Here is a 12,778-nt window from a genome sequence, read left to right as displayed (position 1 = left end):
AAATGGTGTAAGTTAGCTGGTAATCGACTGTTTAAACATTATAAATACTATCCATAAATACTAAATCTACTAAAATGTCATGTTCATCATCATAATATAAGTCTGTAGTGACTGCATTCACTTATTCATCCTGCCTAATTTCAGATTTAATCTTAAATCCAAACTTCTATCCTGTAAATGTTTGGATTTGTGATGTTTAACTGGTTCTTTAGTTGGTGTTTTGGTTTTATTCATACTGTATCTGATCTCTGTATGGAGAAAATGCTACAGTCAGTAGGATTCAACCTCTGGAGACCATGAATATCCATCCTTAAAGCCACGCTGCTAGCATTGGCTGAAAAATACTACCTTTGGAGTCAAAACTTTCTGTTTTTCCTGAACTTATTTATCTATTAACACTTACATTCACCCTAGAACTCCAGGCTCAAAACATAAGTGAAAGGCATGGTGGCTTTTCCAACGGGAACTGTCTGTATCTGCTCTGTTTAAACTGTTTATGCTGCATTCTTCATTAATGAGATGCCAGTGAGGTGTGTTGTTCTGTAAATATGTGACAGCTGTGTCTGCGTGTCTTTGCTTCCTGAACAAACAGCTGCAGGACTGACCAACCACCTCCCCTCTGGTGGTCAGCATTTTTACTATCTTTAAAGCTCTAATCCTCAACTTTACTGTGTCTGTCCTGCACTTTTCAGAGTCCGACCATGTCCATACTGCAGCAGATAAAGTTGAAAATGCTGTTTACATTATGGAAAAATTATGTCCACACTAGCATTTTCAAGTCTTGTTTGAAAAGTTGTCAGTCCACGCCAAAACTTGTGAAGCAACATCAAAGCTGGGCATTACATCATCTGGTAGAGTAGGACAGTCACAGGCCAGCTACTGTTTCAATAAAGCCAAACTCAAAATGTCGTTGTTCACATTGACATATTTTACTATTGTCAGACAAGTAGAAACATAAAATAGGAAGCTGATTACAGAAAGTTGGCCTCTACTTTGTTACTTATACTGTCAGTCTTGTGTGTGCAGGCATACGTGATCATTGATCCTCTCTACGATAAAACATGAGACCATATTTTGCAGATTTATCCGTACTGGAGAGTTTTGTTCTGAGAAAAGCTCTGTTAAAGTCAGGAAAGTTAGTTTTTGAAGAGGAAAGTATGTGTTTTTAAAGGTGCAGTGTGTAGGATTCGGAGGCATCTAGCGGTGAGGTTGCAGATTGCAACCAACTTAAATTTCTCCCGTGTGCCAAGCGTGTAAGTGCTACAGTGGCCAAAATGTGAAAATGCGAATGGCTCTATTAGTGGAGAAGCTAAGCCGAAATATAGTATTCATAACAATTGTGCATTTTGCGATAAAAGCAACACATTTGGCATGGATGTAGGTTTATATGTTACAAAAAGCTATAGCTATTGGGGCACTGCAAATTTGGCCTATGGGGGCCATGGCAGCCATTTTTCAAATGACCGCCAAATAGCTACCAACATGAAAACCAAATAAAAGGAGCAAAGTCAGTTTTCCTCAACATTCAGAAATACTGTCATGACCCTCAGGGGCCAAATTTGCCATGCCCTGATATCTATATCTTTGCATAACATTTAAACTTGCATCTGTGCCAAATGTGTTGCTTTTATCGCAAAATGCACAATTGTTATACTTAACTGCCCCGCTATATCTAGAGCCGGTGTTTGGTTTGTCCGTTCTGGGCTACTGTAGAAACTTGGCGGCCGGCTCTGTGAAGAGGACCCGCTCACTATGTAGATATAAACGGCTCATTCTAACGTAACAAAAACACAATGATTATTATTTTCAGGTGATTATACACTAAAGAAAACATACTTATTAATATTATATTCCATTTTTGCCAATAGATCCCCCACACTGTTCCTTTAAATTTAGCTGACTTAGTTAGAACATTAATCAAGATTAAAAAACAGCAAACATTCATGAACTGATATTGTTGTAAGGACCACTATAATAAAAACAATATACATAACGTACATATGTTGAGACATACTATAATAACATTTTGAAATCTTAACTGTTACTGTAGGTGAAAATGTTAATGTTGTGATATTAAAATGTCGCCATTTCTGACATGCTCCTCTATTTCTATTGATGTTGTTCTGGCCAATAGCTCTTAGTTGAAGGTCTGTGGAGCAGACCAATATGATGAATGTATCTTGCAATGCTTTTACACACACTGAAAGTCACTTGTGGCCATTTCTGAAACAGAAAAGAGTGGTTCTACTGTAGTATCACATCACCTTTTAATGCTCCAAATCTAGATTCAAACTGTTTAATCTGCTGAAACCTTGTTTACGGATCAACTTGGAACATCCCTCAGCAAAACAAATACTGATCGACCTTTAAGATTAAAATACACGTCAGGGCAGGTAGGATGTGTGAGGGTGAGGGAGTATGAAAAGCAGACTTAACTCAGTATTCAAAATGCTTTCTGTGATCTTGTGACCCAGCGTGAGCCTCAAAACAGCTATTCGACAACATTACTATTTCTACTCAAGGGCAAGTATAGCAGGGTTAATGAATGGATGTGCGTGTGACATGATTGACAGTTGGTTGGCCACATCTCCCTCAATACCTCCCCCCCTTCACTGATTACTGTGTCAATGTGTCTGTACCACACACACACACACACACACAATACTATGCAGATACACAAAGGGAGCCAACTGTGGATCTCCCATCAGGCCGAGGTGCGAGAAAACACACAAAACAGACGCAGCAAATGTGTCCTCTCTCATGCATATGGAAATGCTAACATGAGTGTGTATGCATATGTGTGTATAAATGTGCGTGCACATGTCAGTAGACCGATTCAATGTAAGACGCATTAGCATTCAGTGATGATGCTGGTGTTTCTAAAGGCTCTCGTGGTGCCACTGGACTCGTGCTTTCACACTGAGCCTCTGTGGATGGGTTTCTAATTAAAAGTGCTCGAGCACTCTAATAACAGTGCTATGTCTGTGATTTAGACTATATGGCACAGATTGATCAGATAAAGAGCCACGGGCATATTTCTTCTACTGCTAAGCCTATTCACTCTGAGAGCAATGATCCTTTCTCTCTCTGCCTCTGTGTTTGCCTCCGAGTCTTTAAATCTCCCTCTGGCGCTGATTTTGCTGCTTTTCCTCTCCTCTTCTTCACTCAACCCGTCTAACTGACTACTATCTGGTCTTTGCTGTGGTGTTTCTGCACTGCATCACCTGTCGTCAACTCTGTGTCTTTGCATCGTTTGATGTAGATGTAATTTCCTTATAAGCTCAATGATAGGTAGGCATTATGTTGTGCATGTATACACAGGGTCCACAGACGTCTCTCTCGTTCACTTTCTCTTGGTTTCGTTCAGCTGTCATGGCTAGTGCTGGTGAAAACGAAAAAATTTAATGTTAAATGCATCACTAAGTCTGTGTGCAAGTGGATTTTAGCCAGAGAAATGCTGCGAGGCAACGCAGCAAAAATAAAGGTTTCATGAACTGATGGTAATTCAACAAAATGGGCATTTATTTATGAAAATAAGGCAGATTATTTATTTTTAAAAGCCATTTTAAAGTCACTGTTGATGGTGTCCAGAAGCTGAATAACTGGAATGACTATTCATATTGTATTTTTACTATATTTTATCTTTGCAATGACACAGAGAGGGACTGATTTAGTTCAAACAAATGTGAAAGGGTTTGTGCTCTTAAATTCAGTCTTTTTGATAGGGCTGACCCGAATGCTTCGAAGCTTCGACCGTTGCCATGGTAATCAACCTTCAAATCAGTATTCGAATGCTTCTTTTTTAATATATATATATATATATATATATACATACAGTATAAGTATGTAATAATAATGTATAAATCCCAAAATAGCCCACGAACTAAGGAATAATCCCATTCATTATTCATATTCACCATTATTATTTGTTATTCTCAAAGGGATATCACTGTTTGTTGTGCGTAGAGGTTCGTGTGTTTACAGTAGTGCGGCAGCGGCGCTGTCCCGAAACTTCGAATACTTCTGAATATTTCTCACCAAAGCTTCAAAGCCCCAAAAAATGGTATTCGGGACAGGCCTATACTTTTTAAGAAGCAAACTGTTCCATATCACAGGAAGAAAATTGCCGGCACACTGACAAAAAAATGTCGATGGTGCTATAACCGAAACCTTTATGTCACTTTTTGTCACATTTTGTCACATTTTGCACACGTAAAATTATTATTTTTTTGCATCTGAAGAGCCTCATGTTGTGTTTTTTTCGTGTAACGCAGGCTGTTGTAAGATGCGAGGCCTTGTTCTCAACCCACCGTGTGTGTAAGTGTTGATACATGTGATTGGTATGCGGCTGAGGGATAGTGGTTGAAGAAGGAAACTGATTGTGTGTGTGTTTGTATCCGTGTGTATAGCTCTCCGAAATGGGATTCTTTGCTCTCCTCTCCTCACCTCTCCTGTCCTCCATTATTCCTCCCTTTATCCCCTCTCTGCCCTTCTCTCCATTCACTTCTCTCTCCTCCTCACCCCTCATCTAATGCCCCCTATATCTTCCCCTCACCCTCCACCCCTGTGATAGACAGGGTGTCCTCACCTTGTAACGATCAGTGACATCCAATATGTTTGGCTTGGGATCATCCCCCGTGTGTCCATTGTGCTTTCTGTTAAATGCTTTATTGATTAGCCATGAGTTAATTACAAACTACATCAACCGTGGGCAGACTGAGGTGGCTCAGTACATGGCTTGCAGGATCCATCCTGGAGGCGCTTGATACATGTTGACAGTGCACACACACCTGCAGGCCGACCTCAGCAGGTTAACATTAGGCTCCCCATCCTATTAACACCCATGCATTTATGACATTTCACAGTGCCTTATCAACGCTTTAAGGGCATGCAATATTTTCTGGGGCCATTGTAGTGAAAAGGGTAGAATTAGAAACAGGAGGTTTCTGCAAGACACCACGGGGATGCACCCTGAATCCTTAATTCTATCAAGCACAACTTGACTCACCCTATGCAAAATTATGAGACTGTGCCAAATCCACAGCAGACCTTTTGGAGGCTAATGTATTCTGGATTTAAGCTCCATTGTAAAATCCATAACACGCCTGCACCTGACCTGCTCTGCTGCAGTACCCCCCCACCACACCCCAAAAAAACAACCTCTGACTTTTGCACAAAGTTAAGAAATGTAAATAATAATAGCAATAATGATGATAATAATAATAATCGTTGCAACTAACAGCATGCACTTTTTTTGAGCGTTTTTTCTTTCTTTTCATTCCAGTGTCACTTTCTCTTTGACATTGCCGTGTACTTTTGTGCAAAAAGGAAGAAAAAAAGGAGCGAAAAAAAAAATCTTTATCAAATCCCCATTCTGAGGCTTTTCAATAAGGCAGGCCATTACCTCACTGGCGCTTTTGTTCGGCCTATACAAGAGAGAACAAAATGGTTATTCAGGAGGACGCTTTAGATTTTTATTGTGGGCTCGCTATTCACAAAGAGCACCGTTATTGTATTAAAAAGAACCATCTGTGGCAGAAACAATGGCTTCAAATTATCTGTGAATACCCAGTGAACAAAATATAAAGCTTTTTTCCTGCTCATTATGTGGGCTAAGCTAGGGGGTGGAAGATAGGAGAGGAGAGGCATAGACTTTGCTATAACTGACTTTTGTTGTTCTTGCTTGCATTCTTCTCCCTTTTTAAATCGGCCCCCTTTTCACATTGTGTGTCGCCATAAACGGCTTTTCTTGTTGCAGGGCGAGTGGAAAGAAGACATGCGGAGCTCCAGACAGATAGAGCGGGGCTCCACTGGGGCTGCACGCCGGACAGAGCGGGCCGAATGCCGGATAGAAGCCGCGCGGACTACCGGGAGGTGATGGATGGAACGCAGCGTAGGGCGCCGCTCGGACGTTTCGCGGCCGGCGTTCGGTGCTCTGTCTTCGGACAAGTTGAGCGTTCTTCACCGGGAGGGTGGAAGACATGGAGGAGCAGAAATGGCATCTTGTTTAATTTCTGCCAATCAAGACGAGAGGAAGACAACTCCCAAACTGGCAGTAAGTTGGAGTGCGGTGAAGAGGATGAAGCCGTGTGTGTGTTGGTGTGTGTGTGTGTTTGTGTGTACGCGTGTGTGTGTTTGTGTGCGCGTGTGTGTGTGTGTGTGTGTGTGTGTGTGTGTAAAACCTGCAGTGTTGTGGAATGACACCACATGGCATCATGAGCTTCACTGGCTGTCTGAGTTGTTGTTGGCCGGTTTCTATACTCAACATACACAGAGATCATGTGTACAGATATGCTTATCAAATTTCACATTTATTTCCTTAATATTATTTAATCATATTAATGTATTTCCCTCTTTCAGTATTTATTTTAAACAATGTTTAATAACACACGGATCTGAATTGTAATTCAAGCGAAACTTCCCGAGTAGATATTTTATTTTATTGATGCGCTTTTATCAAACTATTTATTTTTATTTTTACTCCACCGAATATCATGTTTCAAATTAATATTTTACTCACTTTATACATTTTAATTCATGAAAGCCGAATATGTAGATCGACATCGTCGTTGTTTTTTTTTACCCTTTTGCTATAATCCGATTTATTTTAGTTCATCATCGCACTAAATAACATAAATAATTAATAAATATATTTCGAAAAAGAAAGACAGTTGTAATAACATAACAAAAACCATAACTTGTGCAACTGACTAAAGTTTCATTGGTGTCTTAAAAAAAATTGGAACAATTTTATTCCTCCATTTATTTGGAAAAAAAATCACAATTATTTCCAAGTATTAATGTTTTCATAAAGTCTTTTCTCGGCTGCGTCTCCAGCTGCTGCATGGTACGGCCCCTAGTGGCAAGAAGTTTATTCCCATTTCATCTGAAATCTGTCTCTCTCTCATTGCCATCACATTAACAGAATTAATCATATTATAGATTTTGCAATGTGTATGTTTGTGTTTAATTTGGATAATGTATCATCAGCTCATAAATTATATTTTGGATACTTTTAGTTTGAAAAACGACGTCCTCACTGCAGCGCACTGAGCACATTATTATAACAGCACTCTGTTAGAATAATGAATAATAGAATTAGAATTAGAATACATTTTCAGTTGTTCTTTTTTTTCTCGCTTTTTTTTTTTTTTTGCAGTGATCCCATCACCTAAAATTTGTGCAACCACAAACACAGTATTTGGATATCCCAGCGTGCCGCTCCCCTATATTTGCTGTATCCATCCCAACCTGGTTGTATATAGCAGGGGGGCTTACAAGTGGTCGCTAGTTTCTCCTGTTTTTTTGTCAAACAACGGGCTTTAATTCAGGATGATTGTGGATGCAGGGCCATATTCCTGGCTGTGGATGGGGGCCTGCTTTCAGAGAGCTGCAAGAGGCCCCGCTGTTCCTTTATTATCATAAGCAGATTAGAGGTAGCAGGGAACACACTCAGATGCAGATAGCAAACCCGAGCGGCCCATTTCAACCTTGCATTATAATGGGCCGAGCTGCATGTGTCGCCTCTCGCAGCCTATTAAGCCACAAGATGAATCTTATGTAAGGTGGCCGAGGGCTGGCATAATGAGAGCACTAGGGGCTCCTGCTCCTCCATTTATTATTATCAAATGACTAAAACAAAATAATAAGGGCTTGATCTATTCACTTTCAATTATGATTTAATCTGGAGAACACGCATTTAAATTAAATTATTTCAGGTGTATGTACTTGATCTATCTTTAATTATTGGGATTGTCTGGTTTGCAGACATGGGCTGTGACTGAATAGGACCTATTGTGCTTGTCAGGTTTTTTTTTTTTCAACTGTTGGGTACTAAATACATTTTTATAAATATATATATTTTTTTAACATTTTCTTATATCTTTAACCTCTATTCATTATCTCTACTTTGAGGAAAAAACAGTCTATGCTTGTGGACTTGCTTTTGTGACTGAATAGGACCTATTGTGTTTGTCAGAGGGTTTTTTTCAACTGTTGGGTAGTAAATATATTTTTTATAAATATATATTTTTTGTGATACATTTTTTATTTTTGTATTGGTATTTAAGCATAATTATATAGGCTGGGGTTACAAATTGATAGATCACCATTAGAGTAAAATAATATAATCACAAATGTCCATGTACTAATCAATACAGAATAAGAAAAGAAAAAACAAACAAACGAACAAATAAATATATTTTTTAGCATTTCTTATAAACTCTATTCATTCTCTCTGTAATTTGAGGAAAAACCATGTCTGTGCTTGTGGACTTGCTTGTAGTTCCTCTTTTGTCCAGTAAGCGTCGCTGGTGTCACGCAGCAGGACGCCTCATCCGTTATAGATGGAGATCCAGGAGAGAAAAAAAAAAGAAGCAACATTTCCAACCTCTAAAAAACTTTTCGGACATTAAAACTATATATGAGTGAATTATGTCGCTTTTACATACACTGATGCTGGTTTTTATCTGCTAATAATAATCGCAGTGTGATCCAGAATGAAAGTGAAAGCAGGTGGAGGCTGCTTTTCATTCACACTTTAATTGGCTGACACGCTTGTTCAGGCTTATATATGAATGAGCTGCGCCTTTTGTGCAAAACACACACACTTTATCTTAAAATATTCCTCACCTTTATTTCTCCTCCTCCCCTCGTGTCCCCGGTAGCCTATCCACACACACACACACACACACACACTACAAAGCCTCAACAACAACAGCAGCACTGTGGCAGTGGAAGTGGAGTGGAGTTGGGTCTTTGTCCGGACAGATGTAGCGACAACATCCCAAACAAAAACCGCTTATTTGTGCTGAGATGAGCCCCGTCTGCCTTCTGTGTGTTGGCATTCAACTTCACTAAACAAAAGGACTGGGGGAAACATCTTGGATTACCTTTCCTCTTTTCAACCTCTAAAAACCAGCCCCCCCTTTCCACCTCACACACACACACACACCAGTGCCATTCAATGCTTTGAGTTAACTAACAAAGTTTATTTAAGTGTTGTTATGTTATTAAGGCAGTAAGTGGGGGCATTAGTGACTTTTTTGATTTGGAACAACAGCAGTGTGACTTAATGTCAGAACAATGCTGTTCAAGATAAGATGATGCTGTGACACCATTAATGTCAACAATTGATGGATTTATTTAATATTTTTTTATTATATGTCACCCATTAGACTTTGGGATTTATTGTAACACATTTATACACATTTAAATAGGAAAAATAAACCAAAAACATAAAAGAATCGTTTTATTTATAAGATTTTTTTTACATATTTTACTTATTTGGAAAGTTTTTAAGTGTAAATAATAATAATAATAATACATTTTATTTATATAGCGCTTTTCTGGATACTCAAAGACACTTTACACAGGAAAAAAAATATCATAAAAACAACAAGGACATCATAAAAATATAAAAAAATATAAAAACACACAATATTAACTACACGTTAAAAGCAGTTCTAAAAAGGTGAGTTTTGATTAGTGATTTGAATTTGGACAGGACAAAGTTTGACACTTTCTAATTTCAAAAACAGCCAGCAAGAAGCTTCTTCATCCTCTTCCCTCTGTATAATATGACAACATGTTCAAAAAAGTGCCACTGATTCCTGTATATATATATATATATATATATATATATATATATATATATATATATATATATATTCTCAGAGAAATCTCCTATAACTCCACAAGCCTGTAAAACAACAAATTTATACACATTTAAATAGAAAAAAAATAAAACAAAACATAAGAGAATCGTCTTCTTTATTAGAAATTCTTACATATTATTTCATTTATTTAAAGTTTTTATGTGTAAAGTTTGCCAAACGACACTTTTCTATTTTCAAAAAACAGCCAGCAAGCTTCTTCATCCTCTTCCTCTGTATAATATTAGAACATGTTCAAAAAAGTGCCACCGATGCCTATATATATTCTCAGAGAAATATCCTATAACTCTTCAAGCATGGAAATAGTAAATATGTACTTTAGATATTGGCTCATATGGAGCAGCCTGAGTGTGCAGAGCTGACCCCGCCCCTTTATGCTAATTAAGGCCTCCCATTGGATGTGTCAGAGGATACAGGCCGCCTCTGATTGGCCAGGTCGAAGCCATTTATTCGCTGACAAGCCCCCCGTCACATGAAATGGTTGTCTATTAACTTGTTTCAAAAACTATCTGGAGTTGTCAAGGCTCAGGCGGACAAGCAGAGGCGCAAAAAAGTGCAGTTTTTGTTGTTGATGCTTTTCGGAGGAGAAGTTTTGTGGACAGCAGGGACCTATTGGGAGAAGAGTCTCTTCGTCACACACACACACACACACACACACACACAGAGAGAGAGAGTGTGTGGACAGCTTTTTGGTGCTTTTTTGTGCAGAGAGAAAAAAAGTTGCAGAGAAAAAATCGACAGGTAACTTTTCCGCAGCAGCAGCAGCTCCTCACTTGTCCTGCTGCCTCCAGCTTGTGGAGTTTGTCTCCAGTGTTTTTCCCCACTTCTTCTGCTTCTTCTGGAGCTCGCAACTATACAAGCTGTTCCTGATGTATAACATGATGGAGACTGAGCTGAAGCCCCCTGCTCCTCAGACCAACACGGGCAACACCACCAACACCACCGGTGGGCCAAACCAGAAGAACAGTCCGGAGCGCGTCAAGAGACCCATGAACGCCTTCATGGTGTGGTCCCGCGGCCAGAGGAGGAAGATGGCGCAAGAAAACCCCAAAATGCACAACTCGGAGATAAGCAAGAGGCTGGGCGCCGAGTGGAAACTTCTCTCCGAAAGCGAGAAGAGACCTTTCATCGACGAAGCCAAGAGGCTGCGGGCCCTGCACATGAAGGAGCATCCGGATTACAAATACCGGCCCAGGAGGAAAACCAAGACGCTCATGAAGAAGGACAAGTACACTTTGCCAGGTGGGCTGCTGGCTCCGGGTGGCAACGGCATGGGAGGTGGTGTAGGTGGAGGTTTAGGTGGAGGTTTGGGTGGTGGAGTGAACCAGAGGATGGACAGCTACGCGGCGCACATGAACGGCTGGACCAACGGTGGTTACGGCATGATGCAGGACCAGCTGAGCTACCAACACCCGGGTTTGAACGCTCACAACCCGGCTCAGATGCAGTCGATGCACCGCTACGACATGAGCGCTCTGCAGTACAACACCATGGCAACGTCCCAGAGCTACATGAACGGCTCCCCGACTTACTCCATGGCCTACTCCCAGCACCAGCATCAGCAGCCGGGCATGACCGCTTTGGGCTCCTCCATGGTGGGTGGTGGCTCCTCCTCGGTGGTGAAGTCCGAGTCCAGCAGCTCCAGCCCGCCGGTCGTCACCTCCTCCTCCTCCTCGTCGTCCCAAAGGTGCCAAAGCGGCGGAGACCTGAGAGACATGATCAGCATGTACTTGCCCGGAGCGGAGGTGAGCGAGCAGAGCGCCCAGACGAGGCTACACATGTCCAGCCACTACCAGAGCGCCGTGCCCGGGACAACGATCAACGGCACGCTGCCATTAACACACATGTAAAAGAAAAAGACAGAGAAAGAGAGAGAGAGAGCGAAAAAGAGAGATGAAAAAATGAACTTTTATATAAGAGAAACTGTGGACTATTATTAACGTTGGACTATTTTTGTACAGAAAAATTTTGGGGATGGGGGAAAAAGTTGTATAGAAGAAGTCTCCAGGAAAAAAAGGACACATTTTTTCTTTCGTTTTTATTCTAAGGAAGCTCTCTAGAGGAAACGGTAGGAGATTCCTCCTCTTCACTGGTGGATGAAGTTTTTTTGGAAGATATAGAGAAAGTGGGAGTCGCAATCAAAATGTTTTTATTATTGCAATCACCTTTTTTTGTACAGTATTTATCAAAGATTACAATCAGATGAAATTTGTTTGTTAAACTGCAAGAGGTTGCATTTTTCTTTTCTTTTTTTCTTTTTTATTATATATATAAAGCAACGCTTCAGTTCTGCAGAAAAATATTATTAAAAAGTGAACTGGAATTATATTGGAGTGATCAGTTATGCTCCTTTATTACTGCAAAACAACTGTAAGAGTTTGCATTTTTCTTTTCTTTTTTTTTCTTTTTTTATATATATAAAGCAACGCTTCAGTTCTGCAGAAAAATATTATTAAAAGTGAACTGGAATTATAATTGGAGCGATCAGTTATGCTCCTTTATATTACTGCAAAACATTGGAAAGAAAAAGGGACATAAAAACGAAGCAGGTAATACTGTTTTTTTTCTTCATTTAAGGTCAATATTATACTAAACATTTTAATTTCTTCAACAACAAAAAAAAAAAGATATGACACTTTCTTTTTCTCTCATACAGCTTAAAATATAGGTTGTTAATTTATATTTTCCGTCTCCCACTTTTCATCTGTTAGAGGTATGACGCTTGTGCTCTTTATTTTCTAATTGATTTGTACAATTTTCTGTATATTTACTGTGATATTTTAAGTTTTTATTTCAAAAAAATTCATTCCCGTAGTTGTATTTTAAAAATTGTGGCCTGTACGCAGAAGCCAACCACTCCATGTATATATATACCGGAACTAATACCATCCTTATAACAGTTACAATTTCAGCTGAGTATATTTTTTTTCAATATGCAGTTTGAAATGAATAAATTTTGGAAATTTGGATACTTGAAATTGTATGAGTTTTGATTTTATTTCTCTCAATCATTTTAATTGTGCAGGTTAATTTGTCATCTGTCTGTCTTTCTTCTTCTTCTGATGTTAATTATTTACTATAAGTGTGACATTGCCTTTTTACAT

At 39.4% G+C, this 12,778-nt stretch overlaps 1 protein-coding gene and 1 long non-coding RNA gene across 3 annotated transcripts in view; both read left to right on the top strand.

Moving 5' to 3' along the window:
- Window positions 1–12,778, top strand: part of LOC141767606 (uncharacterized) — a 94,100-nt gene that overhangs the window by 33,110 nt on the left and 48,212 nt on the right. For both annotated transcript variants that reach the window (XR_012593894.1, XR_012593893.1), the window contains exon 2: window positions 5,759–6,055. This is a non-coding gene — a long non-coding RNA (uncharacterized LOC141767606). The remainder of the gene's footprint in view (window positions 1–5,758; window positions 6,056–12,778) is intronic.
- On the top strand, window positions 9,792–12,645 carry sox2 (SRY-box transcription factor 2). The gene has a single exon (XM_074635085.1). It carries the CDS (start codon window positions 10,544–10,546, stop codon window positions 11,522–11,524), a length of 981 nt encoding a protein of 326 aa, XP_074491186.1. The 5' UTR covers window positions 9,792–10,543; the 3' UTR covers window positions 11,525–12,645.

The sequence above is a fragment of the Sebastes fasciatus genome, chromosome 5 (assembly GCF_043250625.1).
Source record: "Sebastes fasciatus isolate fSebFas1 chromosome 5, fSebFas1.pri, whole genome shotgun sequence".
Taxonomy (NCBI): Eukaryota; Metazoa; Chordata; class Actinopteri; order Perciformes; family Sebastidae; genus Sebastes; species Sebastes fasciatus.
The sequence above is the reverse complement of the archived record's forward strand: the minus strand, read 5'-3'. Positions and strand labels throughout refer to the sequence as shown.

Coding starts and splice junctions, on each gene's coding strand:
- sox2 (XM_074635085.1), top strand. CDS start 10,544: ATGTATAACATGATGGAGACTGAGCTGAAGCCCCCTGCTCCTCAGACC.